The 24,960-nt window shown below is 36.2% G+C and overlaps 1 protein-coding gene across 4 annotated transcripts in view; it reads right to left on the bottom strand.

Annotated features, from left to right (window-relative positions):
* Positions 1-24,960, bottom strand: part of CABCOCO1 (ciliary associated calcium binding coiled-coil 1) — a 144,916-nt gene that overhangs the window by 17,728 nt on the left and 102,228 nt on the right. For 3 of the 4 annotated variants that reach the window (XR_009497899.1, XR_009497898.1, XM_059899483.1), the window contains exon 6: positions 136-258. Coding sequence is in view for 2 of the 4 variants with exons in the window: in XM_059899483.1 (XP_059755466.1) it covers positions 136-258 (123 nt within the window). In the remaining 2 variants the exon portion in view is untranslated. Of the gene's footprint in view, positions 1-135; positions 259-14,834; positions 15,021-24,960 lie in introns of those variants that run through there. The other variant, XM_059899484.1, reaches the window with a different exon arrangement.

Genomic DNA, 24,960 nt, shown 5'->3' with positions numbered 1-24,960 from the left:
CCAAAAGAAATATTTATATTTAGCTAGGAAAAATCAGAGGGAAAGAAGATAGAAGAGCATTTTGTTCTTTTTCTCTTATCCTCTAGAGAATATAATGCTTAGATAGGGTGAATTAAGAGACAAAAGGAAATATACCTTCATTTCCATATCCAGTATTGGAGGTGGCTCTATGAATGTTGAGTAAATATCAAATGAGATTCCTTCTTCTAGAGGATCAGGGAAAGGGTGACCTGCAGGCTTCACAACCTCTATCACTTGCTAGTGGGGAAGAGAAGAGCTGTATTATGACAAAGTCTTTGGTGAGTGACCACAATTTCAGACAATATTTATAAAGTTCCAAGTCTATTATTTTCTAAGTGCCATCGCCTCTGAATTCTTGATGCCACCAACCTCTTAGTTCTCTAGTGCTTTTTGTGCTCTGTACCTGATAATTAGCGTTTTACTTTCCCCCACTGTCTAATTTTTCTGTACCATGTAGTTTAGAACTTCATTTTGTACTGCCTTGATCTTGAATTGTTTCATGGGTCAGTGTCCCCTTCCTCCTGTCTACCAGCTCTCTGGAGGTAGAGACCATGTTTTAGAGCCTCTGTGCCTCTTTTCCAGTTCTGGCAGGGGGTTTCGCGCTTAAAACACTCAATAACAGCCTGATGGTGATTGCTATTACTCAGTAGAGCATAGCTGTTCTTGGAGACAATGGTGAAGTGGCCAAGAGAACCTGGTGATGAGGACGATAAAGGCTCTAACGGTTAATGTACATAGCCAGCATACAGTAAATCAGAGAGGAGATTTGCAAAGTCGAGCAGAAACACCTAGGGCAAGGCAAGGCGCCACTGTGAGCATTTTAATAATTCTGTGGCAAGAGTGCCAACCAGAGGAAGAGTGACGGGTGGTCAACAGTGGAAATGAAGAAATGAGTTAAAGAAGTCACCTTATGTGGTGTCCATCTCACCATGACTTGGGGGAGAGAGCGGAGATGAGCGTACTGATGGCATTAAACATCTGATGCATCTAAATGGTTCCTCCTGCTCTGATTTCATGTTTAAAAGGCAACATTCTGATCGTAATGTGTGCCTTCCCATCTCAGATGATCCATAGACACACCCAGTTGAGTGCTCTGATCTTCATGCCTGTTACATTTCTCATTGGAAATCAATAAATCCATGTTCTAGTTTATTTAGTAAGGTCTCGGGAGCTTGTTTTTGTGGCCCTGAGATGAAGCCACCCACTGTATGCTGACAGTCTTTAAGCCTACAAGTTTTAAGACAGAAATCTAGAAACCATCCCATGGGGCCTGAAATCATCATATTCATTTCTAACTTCTCTACAATATTTCAAATAAACTTACATGTTATAATACTTCATCTTTTACATATTAATATTTTTGATTTAGATAAGTTTTGGAATGAACTGGAGGCTAGGTTATTGCTTGGTCATAGCAATGTATTTTGCCTTGAATTCATATTACTAATTTTAATTTGATTTTATAGGAAGTTGCTGCTTAGTATAAATATATAGAAGGACTGAAGTGTCGTAACTTTATGGTCAAGGCAAGTTGGAAATCAAGAGATTTAATGATTGTCTTAAGGTCAAATAATTACTTGGTGACAGGGATGGAAGTTAAACCCTGGTGTGCTGACTTTGTGGCTGATGCAGTTTTCGGTAAACTGTAATATGTCATCATGTTGCCACATTTGGAAATTACTGATATTATTAAGCACTTAATCTTTATTCTGTTAGATGACATCATTCCAGATTGTCTATCTTAAGTTGACTAAATGTTGTTAATCGAAACAGAAGATCAAAAAAATATATGAGAACAATCCTTTTCTCTCTTCACTTTCATAAGATGCTGGTTTTTTTCCGAAATGGGACATACAAGCATTTTCATCTTCCCACAAAATTATTTGTACCAATTTTTCACCACACTTCTTTTTTACCCTCCCGCACCTTATATTGCTCTTTATTTTACCAAGCTAGAAAAATGAAACAGCTAAATATATTTTAAATCCTCTGAAATATTATAGGTAAAATAAATAAGCTGTACATAGGAATCTAGAGACAAGGGAAGATAATGAGGTATTTAGTTGGTGGACTAAAGTAGACTAAATTTACTAAAGTAGACTTTAATATAGGGTGAAAATAGAAATTTGAGGGGAGTGGTGGCGAGTTAGACATTGAAAAAAGAAGAGAGAAGGAATTGAATGGAGTTTATTGAATTTACTGCAGGCATTGAGAAAGTAAGCATGAGCGAATCTGCAAGATAAAAGTGTTTTCTTTTAATGAAGGAGAATTTTATCTTGTTTCTTTTGCCGTATTTGTCTTACCGCTATGGTTTCCCATACACAGGCTAAGACTTTCTGCTAATTTTCTTTCTCCTTGGTGGAAGTCATCAATAGATCACCTCTCCATCCTGGTAGCAGAGAATTCTACCATCTGCCCACCTGTGCCCTTTCTTCCAACAAATTGTACACTTAAATACTTAAAGACAAGCAGATATTTGTGCTCAAGTATCTCATTTTATCCCTCACACCCGCTGTGGTCTGGATTTCTTTATAAGGCTCATCTGAACTACTTGCCAACTACCCTGTTTTCCTAGTCTTTGGCACTGGTGTGTGTGTGTGTGTGTGTGTGTGTATATATGTGTGTGTATGTGTGTGTGTGTGTGTGTATGTGTGTGTGTATGTGTGTGTGTGTATGTGTGTGTGTGTGTGTGTATGTGTGTGTGTGTATGTGTGTGTGTGTGTATGTGTGTGTGTGTGTGTGTATGTGTGTACTCCTCAGCTCCACATCATCATTTCTTTGGTGGAGTGAAGCTCCTATTTATCCCAAGAACCTGAAGCTCTGACTGAGAGTTGGGCTTTTCTTTTCCTTGATTCTTACGAGTGTAGCTCATACAGCTATTCATTTGATTTAATTCATGCACAAAAACTGGCAGTGAGAATTTCTTTACTTCAGGGTGTTTTGCATACTATCAATGAACAAAACCACAGCTACATTTTTCTCTTTCACAAAGAGTTACATTTGGCTACGTTAGTAAGACACCGTAAGGGAAAGGAATGTCCCAATTTCAGATAAGGGTAAATATAAAGTCATTTCATTAGTAGTAAGAAGGTACACTGTCAAATACATAGTTTGAAATAAACATAGTGCCCAGAAGCATCATAGTGATTTTTTCCCCCATTAAGTAGTCTTTTTAAAAAACAACTTGAAGGAAAATTAGAATCAATAATTGTGGTGAGAGCACAGAGCCAGCAAATATATTTAAACGAAACCGTCTGATGCAATACTTTCTTTAAAAAATACAATTAGGCCTTTGTATTTTTTTTTTTTAACAAAACCTCATGTTTTACAACATCACTGGTTCTGTAATAAAATCTATTTAAAACAGAAAGACATGGTCAGCTTTATTAAGTTAGATTTTCTGAAAGAACGTTATTTCCTCAAGTCTATGAATAGTTGAAGCAAATTAAATAAAGCTAGTTTTATAACTATTTTATACATTCCTGTAGAACTGTAATTGTCTCATATTTTTTCCTCAAAAGTATAATATGTTACCTCTTAAATCTTTAAAATAAAAACAGAAAAAGGATCAAGTATGTTTATTAAAAAAACACTCCTATTTGGGACTCTGATTTAGCAACCCCCTCTTTTAGTCTATAAGAGAATAGCACCCATAATCTTCAGATCAGAAAACAAAGAGAAAGACTTTAAGTGACTTGCCTGAGGCCTAATGCTGAGATTAAAAATCAGGAGTTTCTGATTATACACGTACATCATTTGGCCAAATGATTGGTTTTGCTTGACTTTCAAATACCTCCTAAATATTACTTTGAATGTAAAGCAATAAATGTGTTTCTCTTGCCATTTTTGAGTGCTTGCACACAAATGGATATAATAAAAACAATCATGTTGTTCCATGTGAATGCCATTTATATTTTTTCTGATAATGAGCAGACCATTTGAACTAAGGTGAGTACATTAAAAGCTCTAATAAAGAAGAGAATAGATTTCTAAACAGAATAATGAACTGTTAAGTGAACGTACAATAAATAACATCTATAGATGTGGTCGCTAGAAATTAGTTTTGCATAACTTACCAATATACATTTCCCCCAGATGTTATCTGTTACATGAAAATTAAGTTAGTTATAGTGTTCATTAAGTGCACATTGCATTAGTGTTATTTAAGATGGTTTATAATCTGAGTTTAGTTGCATTGTGCCGTGGTATTTAAAGAATATCAAGTAAATGGCTTTTTGGCATAATTTAATACTCATAAGTACAAAATTTCATCACCAAACATTATGTAGCTTTAAAAACATCCAAGATCTTTACTTACAAGCCAAATGAAATCACTAGAGCTCTTTTAAGAATTTACATATTCAGTATGAAATGGACGTTTACCACGGGAATAAATGATAGGAATTTTGAACCTCCTGGAACTAAGGACAGGGTCAGTTTAGGTCTGAAAAATACTTGTAAGAATTAGAATCTGCTTCTTGATCTTACTGTGCCTGAGAAGAAATATAAAGATTTTATCTGAAAATTGTGTTACTGCATGTTTTCTTTTTCTACTTTATGTGTTAACATTGGTAGCATTAACTGTAGTTTATTATTTTTGTTTGTTGTTTTCTTATTTTTTTGCTTTTTGTTTATTGTTATTATTGTTTTTCTTTGAAAAAAGTGTAGGTGATTTGTGGGTACTGTTTGTATCACTGAAACCTATGATTAAGATGGCAATTATTAACTTACTAAATTTAGTTATTAGGTTATTCAAAATATTAAAAATGCAATTGAGATGACAACTTTCTACTGTTTTGAATGGCAAAAAACAAGATAAATCTGTTAAACTCTTTTTGAGCTATAGACACATAAAAAACTGGTATGCTTCAAAAAGACACTTATTTGGAATTGTCAGATGATGACTTCATATGTAAATCAAAACTTACTACAAACTGTCAAAGTTTCAGGAAGAAAACTTTATGGCAAACTTCTCCCAATACTAACTAAGGGAAAAAAAGCACAAAACTTCCTGTGATGTTTTAACTATTTTCTCTCCTTGAAAAAAAAGGCACTACTCATTTGCAAGTCTAATTAAGAAGTACTGTGTCATTTTGGAAAATTTTAACACAAATTGTAACCCATTGCCCACAATATACTACACATAAAGTAACAACACATGAATGCCACCTGCAAAATGCAATCAACTATGGTAATGTCATACTGAAGCCATCAATTTAAAATCAAAAGAGGAAATTCAAAAGCTGAGATTATCAGAGAAACTAAAATTAATCCATTTCTCAAGTGTTTTTCTTTTGTGTTCAGGCCATTACAAACTTCTTAACATACCCTATAAATGTAGAAGATCAATTCTGCTACAAGAGTCCTCCTCCCCCTTTGCATTTTTGACTTGGAAATAAATTCGCAAATGCAGCACATTAATTTTCTTTCCTATGCTTAATATGCAGTATTTACGTTTTGAAAAGGTTCAAAATGTTGCCAGGCTTCTGCAGGGTATGAATAGACATCTAATAGCAACTTCTATTTTTATTCACAGCATACTGGTAGTTTGAACATTTATAACTTAATAGAGCTCTGAGACCCTCAGATTCACAAGCTAATCACCTAGACAGTGAACGGTAACACAGTACAACAAGTGAGGACAGGAAATAAAGACTACCCCGTCCAGCTGAAGCTGCAAAGAGGAATTTAAGTTGGCGGGCCCCAGTAAACCAATTTGCAATCTGGCTAGGGCACTCCAGTTAACACCTTGTGCCCATTTTATTTATATCTCTTGATTTGATCTTGTTTAACATGGGCTTGAAAGTCTTTCTAAAAAAGTTAGATAGTTAAAGAAACTGATTCCAGAGTATTTAAGACATCTTTGGTATTTCTAAGTGTACTTCTGCATAAGAAAACACTATAATTTGAAAAGAAACACTATAATTTGAAAAGAAATCGAGCACTCCTATCTTAATGACCTCAGGCAACAAAATCCTCTCTAATGAATTTGAAAAAGGGTACCTTCTTGTAATGTAAATGCAATTTAACAGGAAAAGATGTTTTGATCTGGCTCTGGTGCAAACACTTGTGAGGGCTAGAACAGTACTTCAGATACCCAGAGTTTCTAAAGACGGCAATAATGTGGAAGATAGACCACTGAATGATAGGCTTTAGACTTGGCTCTATTCCTAATTGTGTGATGCTAAGAAATCCCTAGGCCTCAGTTTATTTATCTGTAAAAGGAAGGTAATGATAATCGCTACCTGGCTACTTCATCGAATTGTTTCAGGGTACAAATTAGATATTGTGGGTAAAAATGTTGGGAGTTCTTCAAAGGGAAAGTATTATTAAACCCAAAGGTGTATTATTATTATCATTTATAATTACTGTTATTATTGAAAGGATCATCTTTCTAATGCCAGAACTGGAAGACAGATTAGAGTAGCCATGTTGGGGATACTGGTTCATGCTCTTCCTATATTTAATTGTTAACATTGCCCAAGCAATCCAATTAACTCAGAAGAATTTGTCAATGAGGACATGTCATCACCCTGTTTCCATATAGTCTCAATTTTTAAACTCTCAAACATACATCCAATGCCCTTTGATTTGCCAAATTCCCTGGATCCAAACAACTTCTCTTTTGGGACCTAGCATGACATAATTAGGTAGTTAGGCGGCCTGGTCAGGACTCCTGCAAACCACCTCATTTAGAAAAGGAGAGTGTTTACGCCCAACTTCCGAAATTAGAAAACCTGCTTCTCCCCTCCCCCACAATTTATCACTCTTTTTATCTTTTGTTTTTCAGCATCCAGTGTGGCCTGTGGTTTCCCAGATGGAGTTCAATTCAAAAAAGATTTCCTTTAACAAATTTCGTCAAAAGCAAAGTTAGGGCAAACTTTCAACATGTCTTTCTTGTGAAAATTGAAATACCAGAGCTCTTACAACTACTAAGTTCAACATTGTACTTAGTTTCGATTCTTGGATTGACCTTATCTTGCAACTTCCTCAGGGTGAGAGACTGAAAATATGGTTGGTTCCATTAAAAACAGTTAGAAAATAACTAATTCTTTTCAAAAATATCTTCTAGAAGCCAGTCGGTATATTTGTTTACTAAGCTTACTAAGTTATACTCTAAAAGGCATATCCTTGAACTCAGAATAAAGTATTTCAAACAGGTCTGATAATGGGTGAATTTTTGTTTGGTTTCATCTAGGGTGTTCTATTTAAATTTGAGGTTTTTAGTATTTAAAATTGAGGAAATACTCTAAATTATCTCTTGTTTTAAGAATTGGGAAATTAGGTATCAGTTAGAATAATGAGTTATGCAATTATCTTTGTGGAGAGCCTATTTTGAATTACGAAATATAAATTTAAAATTTTGATTTTATAAATGTGGCATTTTAATTACATCTTATGGTAGCTTATATGAAGATTAAGCTATTTCATGGCTTTTATACTTGGTAATACTCTTTTTGAACAAGTACCTGTAATTTGCAGAAATTATAAGAGACTATAAATCATAATGGTTAGAAGAGAAACTACAGTGGAAGAACCCTAAGTCCTTGGTTCTTGTCTTTCTCTTTTCATGGACTTCCTGTTATTTTCCCAATTTAAGTTATCTGAGTAAAAGGAGGTTGAAACTATTTGGATAAAGCTATACATGTAATTTACTTAACTTCAAAGTATATGGATTGAACTGCACTTCAGCCCTGAAGACATCAGTTGAAAGAAAAAGAAATCTTAAAACTATATTGAAACTTATTTCATTTAGAAATATAAAGCTTTTTTGGCCTAAACTAGAATGTTTGTATGTGCTATGAAATATTTAGAGAAGTCAACATAATATTATTATTCCTGACCTCTTAGACCCAAGATGTCTATTTTAAGTAATCTGACATTAAAAATGTGCTGACAAATATAGATTAAAAAACAACACAGGAAGTTGTAAATCAGTTGGTAAGCCTTAGCATCAAGGAAATAGGAGACCACGAAAATATACTCATTTACTTTAGTCAACCTCAACCTTGATTTTTAACTAAAGAAAATTTGCAGAAGGCATAATGTTTATATTTTGGATATTTTATTCATAGTTTGTATGTTTCCTTTTTCTCCAGTGGGCTCATAAATTATTACAAGGAAACATGTTGTCACAGTTATAAATATTTCCCTCTCTGCTTAGCTCCCGCCACCTCCCTCCCCCCTCCTTTTTAAAATCTACACTAACTGATTCTGTAACTGTATTAGGCACTCTTTGGTCAGCAGGGCAGGATTTTCTTGCTTCAGAGGAAACTGCTGTTGATTACACTTACGTGCCCGGCATTCTACAAACAGGGCTCTCTTCAGGAAGCACCCAAGCCCTTCCTTCCATGCAGGGCAGCCCTTGTTATGTACACAGGGGTGTCATTGTTTCAGTGACCTAAGAAGAGGCATGTCTTCCCCTGCAAGGAACAGCTCTAGGTACCCTAAAGTTCTGAGGCTTTTCATGGAATCTGAATTGTTGGAAATTAACTACGAAATTGACTTTGTGGACAATGGCATATATGGCAATAGAATTTTATCAAAAAAGATCTTTCACCTATAAGCTGTAAATCATGCTAGTTTAGTTAAAAACAAACAAACTGAAATAACAGCAACTCTGAAAAATTTAGGTGGTATCTGTATTCCAGATTTGAATGTTTTAGAAATCTGGATTTTTTTTTTTCCCCTTAAATGTGTAGTCAGAGTCCTAGATTGGCTCTGCCACTCAGCAGAGAGTATGTCTGAGATGTGGTTTCTTTATTTGTAAAATTAGGGGGTTGGACTAGGTCATCTCTAGTCTAGTTACAGATGTTCTATCCTATGTTACTACATTTCAAGTGGTTTTTTCTCTATTTATACAAGACTCACAGTCGCCAGCCTATACAGAACCTCAGATTCAGTATTTTTATGTCATGATGTAGAAGAATATTTGGATTACACACTCAGTACTTACTGGAATCTTGGAAAGGCTGCAGCTTGTCCATTTATTTCTACTTAATTATCTTCTCCAGACCCGCTGTTCCTCCATTTGCTTTATCTCTCAATGGCGTCACCAGCTTCTTGGTTACCAGACTCAAAATCTCGAGGTTGTCTTCAGTTGTTAAGTCTCCCTTGTCCCTAACATTAAATCCGTCACCAAACGTGTTGGGGGCACCTCCGTGATGTCTGCCAGACCTGCTCCCTTCTTTTTCATGACAGTGCCCATTGGGTAGGCTTTGGGTCCAAGTTCTTGCCTTAGAGATCTTGAGCTCCAGCCATACTGGACTACTTGGCTTGTGCCCAATATGCACAGTGCCTGGCATACAGTGGGTGCTCAATAAATATTTATTATAAGAAAAAAAAAAAAAGCATATATGGAGGTGCTTTCCCAGCCAGGGTCTCACCTGTGTTACCGCCTCTGCTGGGAGGGCATTTCCCCCTCACCCCCGTCAGCTGATATTCCATCTGGGCTCCCAGTACAGCTCATTCACCACAGTGACCTTTTCCTTGTGCTTCAGAGTATTTGCTTGTTCTTCTTATGGTACTTGTTACATTGTGCCCTGAATTACAGCCAGGGATGAGTGATCTCCCACCACTTCGTGGAAACTTCCTGAGGGCAGGGACCATGTCTTACTGATCATGACACCCCAGATCAGGTCTCTGTAGGCAGGAGGCATTCATTAGGTGTTGAGTCTTCCGTTAGGGTAACCATTCATTTAAAAATTTTCAGGGCTGCCAGTCTGATCAGCTCTGATTCAGTTTAAAAAGTTTGTCCTGAACAATGACACCACTTGGAGAAGCAAACCTAATGGTTTACTGTTGCATCAGGGCAATGCTTGTATTTCTCAGTTGATGAATGGAGCCCTAGAGTATTTGTTTGATTAGCACAATGCCAAACAACTAAACGACTTTTCACAGACTTGACTGTATTGCTTAAACTGAGTAATAGTTGCCTTATAGACACAGAGCAGTTTAACATTCTAAAGAATTCCTCAGAGATACCGCTCCCCCCATGTAGTTCCTGATGGGGGTAACATCAGACAATTGTTAGACTTTCTGAGTTGCCTGACTCTAGGGGCCATGATTCACATTGCTCTCCATGGGTTGTCTGCCGGCACCCTCGACCCCCAAAACAATGTGAATGGTACCCATTGGACTTGTGGCAGTGCTGGCCACCACCAGGAAGATGCACATTGATGAGGAAAAAAAGCAGCTCTCATTCATAGGGAACTTGCTCTGAGCTTGGCATTGGGCTAATTAGAAAGCACATTACAAATATTAGGTCCTTCAATTCATACTACGTTGTGAGGAGAGGTTTTATTGATCTCATTTTTTGGTGAAGAACCTAAAGTTCAAAGAGGTTAAGTAACTTGGTCAAGGTCACACAGTTAGAGAATGTGGAATTCCCTCAGAACTTGAACCCAGATCTATTTGACTCCAAAGTCCATGTACCCAATCCTTAGGGGCAAGTGAAACCCCACTGGTTCTTTATGGATTCCCCCAAAATGTTTCTCTCCAGTTTATAAGTGAGGAAATAGAAGTTCAGAAAAGTAAAATGATATATGCATACTAGATATCTGAAAGCACAAGTTCTCAGGGAATTTCAGAAAGAGAATTTGTTCACTGGTTCCTCACAGCACCACAGTGCATTGTTCCAAAATAAGTTAACAAAAGTAAGGCATGGAGGATTGAACTTTTTTTTTAAAGATGGCAAGATATAAAAAGCATTTGGTTTATAAACAAATCTGAGAACATGCTTAATTCATCTGTGTAAATAGGAAAGTCTAGGAGCATCAGTTTGCTTTTGGTGACTAAAACTGTATGTTCCTGATCAAATAGCAATTTGTCCTATTTGTTGTAATTGTAATTACTGTTTTCATTGGAATCACAGTTGTTTTTTTTCTTCTAGGAACAGGCACGCAGAAAAACAACCAATAACCTAGATAGTTAAAAAACACATTGAGAAATGGGTATGACTGTGTGAACAAATCTCTTGTGATTATTCTTCCACTGTGTGCTGTAATGTACTTTAAATCCATTTCCATATTTCTAATTAACACTTAGCTCTGAAAAACTTTCTGGAGGCCATTTACATCACAAATGGGGGAAAAAACAAATTTGCTTTATCAGAAAATTGACTATAGACTATTTTGGTGGCTTTTATTATTTTTACATTTTAATGATTAAAATTAAATATAGCCCAGTGACTCACGACAGAAGACAGTGAAATAATTTTCATGACTGATATAATTTTAAAGTCAACCTGGGTGAATAAGATATTAGGTCTGCTGTGGACGACTTTCATTGTCCGTCCTGCGGCTCTAGTTTCTGATCAGTTCCAACCATTTCATAAAAAGAATTGGACAGCTGTGCCGAGTTACTTTTCTAGCACAAACCCATGGTGCTTTGGCTTTATCTCAACAGCTGTCCTATAGGGACTATATAGTGCTGCTTCTGTCGTGCGGATTTTAAGCCCCTATTTTCATAGTTTGAATCTTTCATTTCTTTGAGTGAGAAACAGAGAATGCACAAATATTATTTTAAAATTCTTTGCACCAAAAAAACCTATGTCATCTGCTACATTGAAACACTGTCATTGTCACAAGCAAAAGGCATAACTGCAGCTCTCTGAGGATGCTTATTCATCCATGGTCCCCCAGCAAGGGCCGCTGTCCTCATCTAGAACATGGGGATAACAATAGTTACCCACTGCATGGGTTTTTGTGAGGATTAAATCAATGTGTGTGAAGCACTTACACAGTGCCTGGCATGTCGGAAGAGCTTAAAAGTGTGAAGGTTGTTTTTAGTTTTAGATTTTCATGTCACGTATTTAAGTCTACAATAAACAAAGCCTAAACAAAACTCTTTGAGGGTAGGGACTTGGTCTGTTTTGTTGTTTTTGTTCCCTACTTGACTGCCTGGCAGGTGACTGATAAACAGTGGGAAAGTAATAAATATTTATTGCATAATTGAATGTAGGAAATCACTGTGGTCTCATATGGTCAGTAAATCATTCTATTACTATTTCCCCCTGTTATATAGTCTATTGACATAGAGGGTGCCAAATTTTATGAAATTTTTTTTCTGTATCTCTCCCCCGCCCTCCCAGTATGACCTATAACTCAGGCTGCTCCTCATCTGGGTGTCCAGCCTGCCTCCTTGACTTTACATTTTCCTGCAATGCTAATGGTTAGATTCTTCCAGGGGGTGTCCATGGAATTATGCAAAATGAATAGATTGCGGCGGTAAGACCAGAATACTAGGATGAGTGTAGCCTGTTCCCTGATGAGGAAATTATTCAGGCCAGGAAAACCCTTGAAGGATCGTTCTGGTTTTCACACTTGTATGAACACAGCCTTGGTATGAGGGGTTGCTAATGAAGCCGGAGAATCTGGCCCAGCATGTTAATTTACTCGATCCAGGGAACTTCCTGGTATTTATAAATGAACTCTGTACATTAGGCAACTGATATTTAGATGAGAAAATCAGAAAACAGCACATGCTGTAATATAGTGCTTCAATAGGTTGTAATATAAATCGATTTTAACAAAGCTAACATCATTTAAGTAATCAAAAACTAGCAAGGACAGTGAGCTACTGTTTCAAAATTCTGCTAGATATAAGAAACCAGAACTAAACTCTTTCACATAATAAAGGTGCATTGCAAAACTAAGTCATAGTATTATTTAGGTTAGTCTAATTATTCAATCTCCAACTAGGCCTTAACAGATTCACGACTGGAGTATCATTGGAAACATCAGCCCATTGATTATCATCATTGCCCTAGGAGAAGATGAAGGTTTTACCTCTGAAGGATTTGGAGTTCAAGGCATGTTCTGAAGAACACATAGAGTATCAAAATGTTATGCAAAGACATATTCTATTTCTGTAGCTTCTGTTTTGTTTTTTCTTTTAAATTTTATTTATTTATTTTTTGGCTGCGTTGGGTCTTTGTTGCTGCGCGCGGGCTTTCTCTAGTTGCGGTGAGCGGGCTTCTCATCGAGGTGGCTTCTCTTGTTGCGGAGCACGGGCTCTAGGCGCACGGGCTTCAGTAGTTGTGGCACGTGAGCTCAGTAGTTGTGGCACGTGGGCTCAGTAGTTGTGGCTCGCGGGCTCTAGAGCACAGGCTCAGTAGTTGTGGCGCACGGGCCTAGTTGCTCCACGGCATGTGGGATCTTCCTGTACCAGGGCTTGAACCCGTGTTCCGTGCACTGGCAGGCAGATTCTTAACCACTGTGCCACCAGAGAAGTCCCTGTAGCTTCTGTTTGTATTTGAAAATTTTATTCTCGTTCAGCTCAGCAGTAATGGTAAATACTAAGAAACGGTAAATACTAAGAAGATAATCTTTTACAGTAATTCTCTATTCCAAAAAATACCATTTTCCTTACAGTTTATTGGTTTGTTTACTTGCTTATTGGTAAATAATTGGATACAGAAATATAGCATTGTAACTAACTTATTCCTTTGTCAGATCAATTTTTCTATTGGTATGTCATAAGACATTTTATTATTTTAACGAGAATTTTTAAAAAGTGTTTGCTGTTATATCTCTGAACTTCACCATCTCACTAGCATCTGTCAGATTTAATCAACTACAGGACTACCTTATAAAGATTACCTTATCAGAAAAAGTGTCATCTTGTGAGCTTAGGTGTGAGAATTGCAAAATAAAGCTGAGCTACACTAACAACTGCTGTGCTAATTTATTGTAAATTATGTTTTTTTGTTTGCAGAGATAAGACAGGAGAAGTGTTTCTATTTAAATTCATTTCCTATTATTTTAACATAAATACCAAACAGCTCAACAACAAAAAATGTGAGAACATAGAATATTCCTTAAATAGGTTCTGGTGACAGTGAAATTTATTTTCTAAGCTATTGGTACCAGTCATGTCACACTGTTCTAGGTGCAGAATCAGACAGCACAATTAAGACAAAACATGGATGCTTCGAATGCTAAATGGAAACTGCCGATTGTCACGTGAAGAGTGATGATTTATAGGATATGAACTGGAAATAACTGCATAGCAAGCTGGTCTACAACAAAGCTTTAATTCACTGGGCTGACACTGTAAACTCATAATGTGTCGACCTGGCACCAGCCATGATAGATTACAGCTGTTCAGAACACACAAGCATGTCCCTTTCATGAGCATTCTGGGAACCGTAGTTCAGATGACCCCAGTAAAAACAACTATAATGGTTTTAACCAAGCTGGTTCTCTAGGAAACGAAAAAATCATGATGAGTCATTATATTATTAAAATTCAGAACTAGTTGGCAATGAATCACATGAAGTTATCACCTTTAAATCATCAGAGTACAAATTGGGTCCTATAAAGTACCATGAGTCTCAATGTATTTTTAACAAGATGAACCTCTTATATAAGCAAGATTTTATTATTATATTTATTATTATTATTATTAAAACTAGAGTGGAATTTAGTGCTCATAAAAGTGAAGGGCTAATGCTGCTAGCTTGAGCCAGAAAGAGTATAGGCCTGTATTTGTAGACTGCTTTATGTAGCCCTGCCAGTAAATTTCGACCATTCTTGTTCTTATGAGTCAATGCCAAACATGGGAATTTGTATGATTCTTAAAAAAATGTATTAGCGGATAGGCATGTGGTAAGAGGACCCCAAATCTATTTTTTTTAACCTAAACTGGAAGTTGAACTCTAGTCTCGAGAACCAGTTGTAGGTCAACCCAACTATTTCATACTCCCAACCCCTTTAAAAAAAAATACATTGGATTTTTCAAAGAAATAGAGTGGAAATACCGTTTAAGAGAAAAGTAAAAAGCCATTTTGCTGGCTTTGCTCTGATTTTCCGCTAGTAAGCTTCATGCTGTACCAGATCACATTTAAAAGGCGTTTTGCTCCTTGTGTAAGATTTAGATTTCAGTGCAATTCAATTGATCTGGGCACATTCCATCCAGGCAGCCCCATCACAGGCAGGATTTCTGCTCTCACAGGAGTCAGTCTGAAGGTGGAGTTGGAAGGCAGGGGATACAAACACCTGTACAATCAATTATAATGATATGTGAAAATGACTACAATTAAGTTAGACGAGAAGACTATTGGGTTAGTCACACTTTATTTAGCTGACGACAGAATGACTGAATGATGTGCCGGTTAGGGAATAAGCCAAAGACCAGAGCAGAGGAGGGAAGGGCATGGTGGAGTATGTAGGTGGACACCGTGTCAGCTAGCTACTCTTCATAATAATCACCCAAAGGCAGAGGAGTAAGTGGCATTAAACCACCTGCATATGAAAACATGTTAAAATAAACTTGGCTCTTGAAGAAATTGAGCATAATTGCTAATTACTGATAAAGACTACTTTAATAATATAGAAGAACAGAACAAATACTATTGTTGGTTGATGGTTATTTTTGCTTAAAATGTTTACAGTTGGAGGGACACAAATAGACCTCTGGTCACAGATTATGAAAAACACATTTGATAGCTAAATATAAAAAAATCCAAATATTAATAACTACTGACATTTATGTAGCCCTTTCCTCCCAAAGCCCTGGACAAACATTACTGACTATATATATACACAAGAATAGCACTGAAATACTGCTACTCTTGCAAATGCCTGGATACTAATCCAAGACAAAAGTAGCAAATGGCTGATCTACTTAAATATAGGTCTGCAGAATATAGGTGTGCATTTAGAAATAAAAACTCAGACCACAGCACCTCCCTTCCAAAATGTTTACCATATTTTATTTCAACTTTATTGAATTACTGGGCTTTTCAAGCTCCATTCTCTTAGTAAGACACTTAAGGTTATGTATTTATTCTTAGATGCTGGTTTATGATTGTTGTATGGCAGTGAATACCAGGGCTAATGGCGCCTCCTTTCTGAGGACATCAGCTCTGACTCTTCAGTGCCTCCTACCGTGAGGAGGGCTGATAGGCCAGTGCAACACAGGAGTGCCTCCTACGGAAGGGCTAGTTTTGTTTCACCACGAACCAAGATTGTTATTAGTTATCTGAGAAGAACTATCTGGCTCAAACAAGTTTCATTTATGAAATATTAGATTAAATGAACTGGTGCTGGGCTGCTTGGTGATACTGATTGAAAAGATGCCATGTTTGTTGTTACTTACTTGAACAAAATGTAAATTACACAGCAATAATCATTTTTAAAGACCAGAAAAGAAAACATTTAATGTATACTCTTAGGGCTCTTACTGTAAAATATTATTTTATTACATTCTCAATTTCATCGCATTCTGGCAATGACAGAAATATAATTTAAATTTCTTGACGTTTCCTTTAACGATGTTATATTTTGGAAATTTTCGATTCAGGGATTATTACAAATCACTTGCTTTAAATTTTAACATTCCTTTCTCCTCTATAAATCCTATATATCTTCAAAAGTTCAGCTAAACTCCCAGGTCCTCCTTAAAACTTTCATAATTTTTTCAGCAAGTAAGGCACTCTATGTTTTTAAAGTTCTCAATTATACAATCATTTTGAGTGTGCCTTTACTGAGTATGCACTATAAACCAGCACTGTCTTAGCCCTGGGTATTCAGGGATGATCATCAAATATTCCTCTACTTTCGGAGGTCACAATCTAGAGTGTGCATGGGGTTCTTGGTAGGGATGACATACAAGATAATTTGCAGAGTGAAATAACTGCTAGAAGTATATGTAGGGTGTTCTAGAAGTAGAGAGGAAAGACAGCTACTTCATTCTGGTGGGAGGCAAGAGAGGAAGAGATTCAGGGAAACTGTAAAGGGGAGATGGTACCTGTATTAAGTTTTGAAGGATAAATAGGAGTCAGCATGCAGATGCGGTTGACAGAGAGAGAGAATCCCATACAGAAAGACAGACAGATGTACAGACTGGGAAAGTGCAAGTCCAAAAGCATAAAGAGTAGGAGAGCATTACAGGACAGGAGATGCACGTGGTGTTGGCGAAAGTTAGGGTCAAGTAGGCCTAGGTTTAGTTCCAGCTTGCACAGTTAAGTCATTTAATTTCCTGTAAGCCTCAGGTTTTCCATCTGTCACATGGGGCAAGTAACCTTCTGACTGACAATCATCCAATTGGTAGAGCCCATTTTCTTGGGGATTTTGTGGGAACATATATCAAAGAGTCAAAAATGAGAACAATGGAAATAAGAGTTATCATGTTAAAGTCTAACAATGACAAAATGAAATTTTGTTTGAGGGGTGCTAATGTTTTAAATATTTAAATGTTGTAAAGGTTTTAAATTTAAAATGTGATTTATAGTCTTTTAGAGTAAATCATGTCTAGAAGCAAGTGTATATTTGTCTTTTGCTATAGCTACACTGAAATGATGCAGAAAAAAATAAAAAAGAAATCAAGGGATTTATTTTCCATATGTCCAAATAATACCCAGCAATTTTTAAAACAAGTTTAGCAAAAGTTAGAACAATGTATTTCCCTCATCATTTGCTGAGAGGAAGGCTGCTTGATTAATGTAATTAAAGGGTTGCTTGTAACTCAAGACTCAATTAAAAAAATAAATTTGGCCTTATTACTTTACTTCCAACTGGTGGTTTTCCAAGTGTGATTTTTGAGCTAAAATCTGTGGCTGCTTGTTCATGACACATGAATTGTTTTAGCACATCCTTTCCCCTGCTGTGCATATGATTAAGAAAGCAGAGGTTAAATAGTGCAGCAAAGAATTGGGTAAATTCATTCTATTTTTGCTCACAGCGCCTTTTAGTCCCCCTCCCCCTTTTTGGGACTGGAAGAGTTCAGAAACCTATTATCTCCTCCTGAAATTATTTAAGATATGTTCTTAGGCTGAAAATGTAACTTCTCTCTCTTAACGTTGTCTAGTACACTGACTTTGTGATGGCTGTGCTGTAGATATTATCTGTATTGGCAAGAAAACCAAATGCAAGTGCATCCTAGCATTTATTGAGTGCTCATGTATGCTAGGCACTGTGATAAGCATTTTGTATACACTGTTCTATTTTTACTTGTGGTAATCCTACGAGGTGAGGATAATCATTCTCATTTTCAGATGAGGAACAAGAGGCTCTGAGAGGTTATGCTATTGTTCAAAGAGCCCACAATTAGCAGGTGACAGAACTAAGGTGCTAACCCTGTTGTGTTTCATTCTAAACCTGGGTTCTTATCGATTTGCATTTTTTTTGTAGGTAGAGTTTGATTTAAAAATTTAAAAATAGCTCTGGTAAAGCATCTTGCATACAGTTGGTGCAACACATGTTAAATTCAGTTGAGTGAAAATTTTATGCTCACGAGGGCAAAGAAGAGTCAGTTGTTGCCCTCTTTGAATTTATAGTCTAATGTGGGCGTGACTACAGTATAAGGTAGAAGCATCATGGAAAGGCAGTGTAGTACAGTGAGGAAATCAGGACAAACTCAGCATGTCTGAAAGAGCTCTATATTTCTTCCCTTAAACCTGTTCCTTCTCCAGGCTTCCAGGTAACGGTGCTAATATCCACCCAACTGTTCAAATCAGGATCAGGGGGGCGGGGGCCCGGGTGCACAGCATCCTTGGTTCCTCCCTTTCCCTCACCCTTTACATCCAACGCTTCAGCCACTCCGGCCAGATCTGCTCTGAAATATATTTGGAATCTACTTCTCCCTACCTTTCCTGCCACTACCCTTTCCAAGCCACCCAGACCAGAGCCGTCATCTTCTCACTCGTCTCCCTTCTCTGCCTGCCCAGTCAGAACCAGGTACAAGGAACAGCCAGAGCAGGCTTTGCGGAGCCTGAAGCTGAATTATGAAAAAAATCGTGTATACAAGTGAATGTACAGAAATCACACAAGTGAATACATAGAATGATTAAGGAATTAACAACAAATTAGATATATTAAAAAGCTGACAAATTCCACAAGTATCACAAAATTTTAAAATAAGTTAAAAATTGTCAACTGCTTGACCTATATCTATAATACAGTTCGCTTTATTTCTTGGGCTTCATACTCCAACCAGCTCTTCATATGACAAACATTTTGTAATATTATTTTCCACAGAAAGACTAGAAAGATTATTTAATCTTTCCTCTAGCTGGGTTAATAGAAATTGTTATTACTATTGATATAGTTTAGAAAAATTTCAGCTTCACAACTCATTATTGGTAATATCATGTGCATTTTAGGATTGATGTCAAATTTCAAAAAACCTGTGGCAAGTTTCCTCCATATATGAACTGTAAGACTTAAGGTTCTTTTCAGGTTCTCTTAGGCAGTGAACAATTTAAAATAATCTTACTCCTTATAAAGATGGCACTCATTAACCAATTTGTGTCAATGTCTCCACTGTAGAGGAATATTATACATTTGATGTTATCTTCAATGATATTAGTATTTTTTTGTAAAAAGGCAAGAAATTAAAATCTTTTTACAACGTGTTGATGTGATTCACTCCTCTTCACTAACTGGACTATCAAGCAATCTAGCCTATTCATTGCTTCTATTTAAAATGTATTTTTTCGTCTTATTGAATTACTACTTTTGCTATGATCTGAATTTGGGGGGGGTTACAATTTACTCACTGGTGTCAGAATAATTTCTATTGATTTAATTTCTCCTCTACATTGCTCTTATTTCATATTCTACTGTATTTTGAATTTTTCTCAGTTCTTTAATAAATCAATTTAAAAATGACAAAAGAAGGTTCTCTGAATATAAGTCCGAATCAGAAGTTGTAATTTCTCAATTGTTGAACTAAAACGTTCCAAAAGTCTGCCCAAATTACAGTTAAAATGATATATTCAAAATTTGTTGAATAAAATGTTTGCATTTCATTTGCACTTGGGTTTTTATTCCAAGTCTTCAAAAATATATTTGCCTTCTTAAAATGTCATTTAACTCCTATTACAAGACTTAAATAACTTTTTACATAGTTGATGACTATTAGAATTTTCCATAGACTAGCTTCTTCCTCCATACATTTCAAACCTGGTTTCTCCACCACTACTCACACATGTCCAGGACTTGGCCCTAAAGGACACACTCACATCACAATATGACCTTGTATCATGATGCAACCTTGTATCATGATGTCACAGTGGGTGGTAGAAGCCACACTTGCACTAAGATGGCTAGATAAAGACTATTATGTAAGAGTTCTCTCTCCCAATTCAATCTACTTTCTAATGTACTTATCTAGCCATAAATCTTCAACTGTCTGTAGGAAGTTCATATTTTGTTATTCTAGTATCACATTAAATTTAATGTATTTAACACTAAACTCGTCACCACAACCCTTAGTATCATTATGAAAATTGTCTTTTCTAATTATGTCAATGGCACAATTACTTTTTTGTTTTTTTTTTTAATTTCATCATGCTTTTAATGCACACTGACAATTTTTTAAATTTGGAAGGCAGGAAAAATTTTTACAATTGAATAATTATTAGTGAACATTTATTTTTATATGAAGGTAATACACAATCACTAAAGATATTAGTTTTAAATCTAAAAGCAATCATTACAAGGGTTTGTTATGAAAATTTACATTTGTTTAGATTTGGCAGTTATGTCAGAAGAAAATACTTTTATTTGTGGCTTTTGAGAATAAAGCTACATCTTTTAATTTCAAAAACTAAGTATTCTCTCAATAGTGTAAATAACCAAACTTTTATCAGGCACCTCCTTAACTTCTAGGAAAGTTGTAATCTGTAAAAAAAAAACCCCAACAAAGACATAAAAAAGAAACACTAACGTAAAAAGTTGTAAAATTTTTACAATAAAAAAGGAACATATATGGTATTTTCCCATATACTGGGAAAAGGTAACATATTTGGACAGAGTGAAGCATAAAATAGAGAAATTAGCATCTCAGTTCAAAGTAGGAAAAACTTTTGAAAAGTCACCTTGGTAGACTTGTGAAGGGGGATTTAAAAAGATGGAACTGGGATTTCTTGGTGATTCAAGAGCTATGTTTTCTTTCATAGCAGCCTGGTGGAACCAAGGTGGGTAAGGTTGGGATACACTGTCCATTGCTTTCAAAAAGGAAGCTGCTCAACAAATGGAGCTGGGACACATGGACATCCACATGCAAAAGAATTAAGTTAGACCTCTAACACCTCACGCCTCACACAAAAATTAACCCAAATGGATCAAAGACCCAAATGGAAGAGTTTTATAAAACTACAGAATTCTTAGAAGAAAACATAGGTATAAAACTTCATGATCTTGGTTTAGGCAATGATTTCTTAGATATGACATCAAAAGGACAAGCAACCAAAAGAAAAAAAATAGATAAACTGAACTTCATCAAAATTAAAAACTTTTGTGCCTCAAAGGACACCATCAATGAAGTGAAAAGACAACCCACAGAATGCGAGAAATGATTTGCAAATCATACATCTGATAAAAAACCCGTATCTAGGGACCTCCTTGGTGGTCCAGTGGTTAAGACTCCGCGCTCCCAATGCAGGAGGCCTGGGTTCGATCCCTGGTCAGGGAACTAGATCCCGCATGCCGCCACTAAGAGCCTGCATGCCGCAACTAAAGATCCTGAACGGGGCAACGAAAATCCCGCGTGCCACAACTAAGATCCGGTGCAGCCAAATAAATAAATAAATAGATAAATTAAAAAAAAAAAAACCCTGTATCTAGACTATGTAAAGAACTTTTACAATTCAACAATAAAAAGACAAATAGCCCAATTTTTCTAATGGGCAAAAGATGTGAATAATTTCTCCAAAGAAGAGATATATATAGGAAGTATACATCGAAGCACAAAGTAAAAATGGGATATTCTAGAACTGCTGGTCAGGGGACTTTGTCACCCTTTTCACTAAAGGGTTAGATTTTCAGCAGCCAAAGGCAGCCATTCCAAAGTGAATGTGATAGAACATAAAGAGGTGAACTGAGATGATTCACTTTGCAGTTTGAACAGTAGTGTTTCACAGGAAGGGAAAAAAAATCAACCTTGTATTTTTCTGACCACATAAAGGCTTCTTCTCTTTGTAATAAAGTAGAAAAGCTCTCTTCCAAAAAGAATATACAACTGGCTAATAAGCACATGAAGAAAAGATGCTCAACATCATTAGCCATCAAGCAAATGCAGATCAAAACCACAATGAGATACACTTCATACCTACCAAGATGGCTATAATAAAAAATACAGACAATAACAAGTGTTGGTTAGGATGTGGAGAAAATGGAACCCTCATGCAATGCTGGTAGGAATGTACAGTTGACCTTTGAACAAGACAGGGGTAATGGGCACTGACACTTCATGCAGTCAAAAATTCACATATAATTTACAGTTGGCCCTCCATATCGGCACAATTACTTTTATATTCTTTTGTTCAAATCTGTACAAGTTTTGATTCCTCTTAACTTCTTAGTTTTTCATATCCAAATTTTCATCAACTTCTATGTTAAATTTTCTTTATAGTATTTCTTACATATGTCCATTCCTTTCCACTTCCATTGCTATATCCTAGTCCTATTTTTTTTTTAACATTTCTCAATTTCCTACTTTAGCTTTCTGTTCCCCAATCACTTTTCATTTCACAATGTTGTGTATAACATTGCCAAGTTACTTTGCTCAAAATACTGCTTTTATCAATTGCTTTTTATAACATTTAGATCATAGTTCTTACCAAAGATGGAATAAAAAAAGAGTTCAAATTTCTGAAAAATTAAAATTACTTTTATATCTATCAAATATTAATTTGGATGAATTGAGTGGAAAGCCATTCTGAATTTGACAGCTGTCTGATTTATAGCATATTTTCTAAATAGAACTTTACTTCCAAGTCATAGCAGTTCTCAGCCTCTCAACCAGGATTTCCAGAGAATTTAGCCCTCATGCCCAAGGCATCTACTGTTTATAATGAACTAACTTCTCTCCTGTGCATCTAGACTCTTACTAGCTATGTACCATCCTTGAGAAAATTAATAATCATTTAAATCATTTTCTGTAGGACTTTGTTCTCTGGCAGAACCCCTGTTAAAAAGACTGTTACATTAACTGAAATAAACTGTTAATAAAATGTTACAAGTAGAGATTCTGGATCTACCTTAATGACTTAGGAAAAAAACCACTTCATTTATAATTAGCAACGTCCATTTGCATATAAACAGTTAATGCTGCCAAATTCAAACCCTGTCCTACTTAAGAGAACACAGGCTGTTTAAAAACAGCCTCCATGTAATATTGTCTACATTATGTGTCTTTGTTCTTTTATAGACTGAAGTTTTACTATTAGTGCAGACCAGGTTGATGTGTCTGAAATTCTAAATTATTTGGCTTTGAATTAATGAGGCTTTTAACTGAATATAATCTGCAAGAAGTTTCAAACTGCTACAACATATACTGTCCAATATAATTGTTAGGTAATATAATGTACACTCCAAAAATTTTCACGTTAGAATTATATGAAAAATACAAATATTTTGAGAAGAGAAACTATAAAAAACATTTTGATTCTGGGGCTATCATTAAAAATGTTTTAAATCTAATTTAATTTAATTTAATTTTCAAAATGAGAATGGATAATATTTGTTTGTTAACACTGTAAAGTAGTGACATTGGTGTACTGGGATAGCATTTAGCTGTTAACGTGACAGAAAACTCAAAATTCAGCAGCTTTAACAAGATAGTATTTTATCTTGTCTTCTTATAAAAGTCCAGAAGTAAGCAAAAGAAAGCTGCTACTTTGACTCTGCTTTGTATGAAGTCTTTTGGGGCCTGGGCTCTTTCTAGCTTGTTGCTCCTCTATGCTGGCCTCCATTCCCGAGATTACCTCATGGTCCAAAATGATTGCTCCATGTGAAGCCATCCCTTTCATATTCTACCCAGAAAAATAGGAGAAGGGCAAAAAAGAAGGGTACACTCCTTCCTTTTAAGGACAATTCCGTTAAGATTCACTCTTTACTTCTGCTTACATCTCATCAGCCAAAACTCTCGTGGCCAAGTTTACTTACGCATTTACTGGAAAGGAGGCTGGGAAATGAAGTCTACCCTAGCCAACTATGTGCCCAGCTAAAAATCTTCTGTTAAGGGGAAAAGGGAAGAATGGATGCTGGGAGACAATTCAGAGACTCTACCATATATACTAAATTCTTATCTCTTTGGGGGAGGAGAGGGTAGAATCTACGCCAGCAAATTACACCCCGCTGGGCAGACAAAGTTTAATCAGCTGGTTTTCAACCATGCTTGTACATCAAAATCACCATGGAACTTTTAAGAACTAGAGATGCCAAGTCCGATCTAGACTTACTTGAACTAGAATTATGGCAGGGGGTGGGGGTGGATCAAAAGTTAATTTTTAAAAGCACTATAGGTGATTCAGGTACATGGTCAGGTTTGGATAGGGTTCCCTTGGTGGGATATCTGAACCACATTATTTCAGAACTAAGAGAAGGGACTATAGGAAAGATTGACTCAGAACTGTTAGCACCTCCTCACATATTCCTTTCATCCATCATTTATCTGACTTGGTTACCTATTCTTGTCTTCCTTGACTTTCACCAAGCCTTCAGAGCAGTTTTGCCACAGCTCACATGGTAGAGAGGGGAATAGGAATTTATGACTTAAAATAAAAAGTTTCCTGCAAGGAACTTAGGTGACAGACAATGACAACATTCACAGCTATGAAATGAATTACTTGAAGGCAAGGCCTTCATCTTTTTCAGGAGGACTTCCAGGGCCTATGCCATGGTGGAAGCTCGAGAAATGTTGTTGCTTGTTAGTGGAACTCCCTATATTTCTGACCTTGGAAAATCCCATTCTTCTCCTGGATTCTCTTTAGGACATAGAAGAATGCTCACCACAGAAGGACGCTCAGTACTGACATGCTTCAGCTAAAAATTTAAGGTTACTTTTAGGTTAGGTTGAGTTTCTTAAGTATGGTTCGAATCTCACCTGGTCTCACTAATGAAACTATTTTTACTAAAGGAAACAAATGCCATCCTCCACTCTGATCCACATTATCTCATCTTATTTTTGTTTTTATTTTAAGATTTTGTC

The sequence above is a fragment of the Balaenoptera ricei genome, chromosome 16 (genome assembly GCF_028023285.1).
Source record: "Balaenoptera ricei isolate mBalRic1 chromosome 16, mBalRic1.hap2, whole genome shotgun sequence".
Taxonomy (NCBI): domain Eukaryota; kingdom Metazoa; phylum Chordata; class Mammalia; order Artiodactyla; family Balaenopteridae; genus Balaenoptera; species Balaenoptera ricei.
The sequence above is the reverse complement of the archived record's forward strand: the minus strand, read 5'-3'. Positions and strand labels throughout refer to the sequence as shown.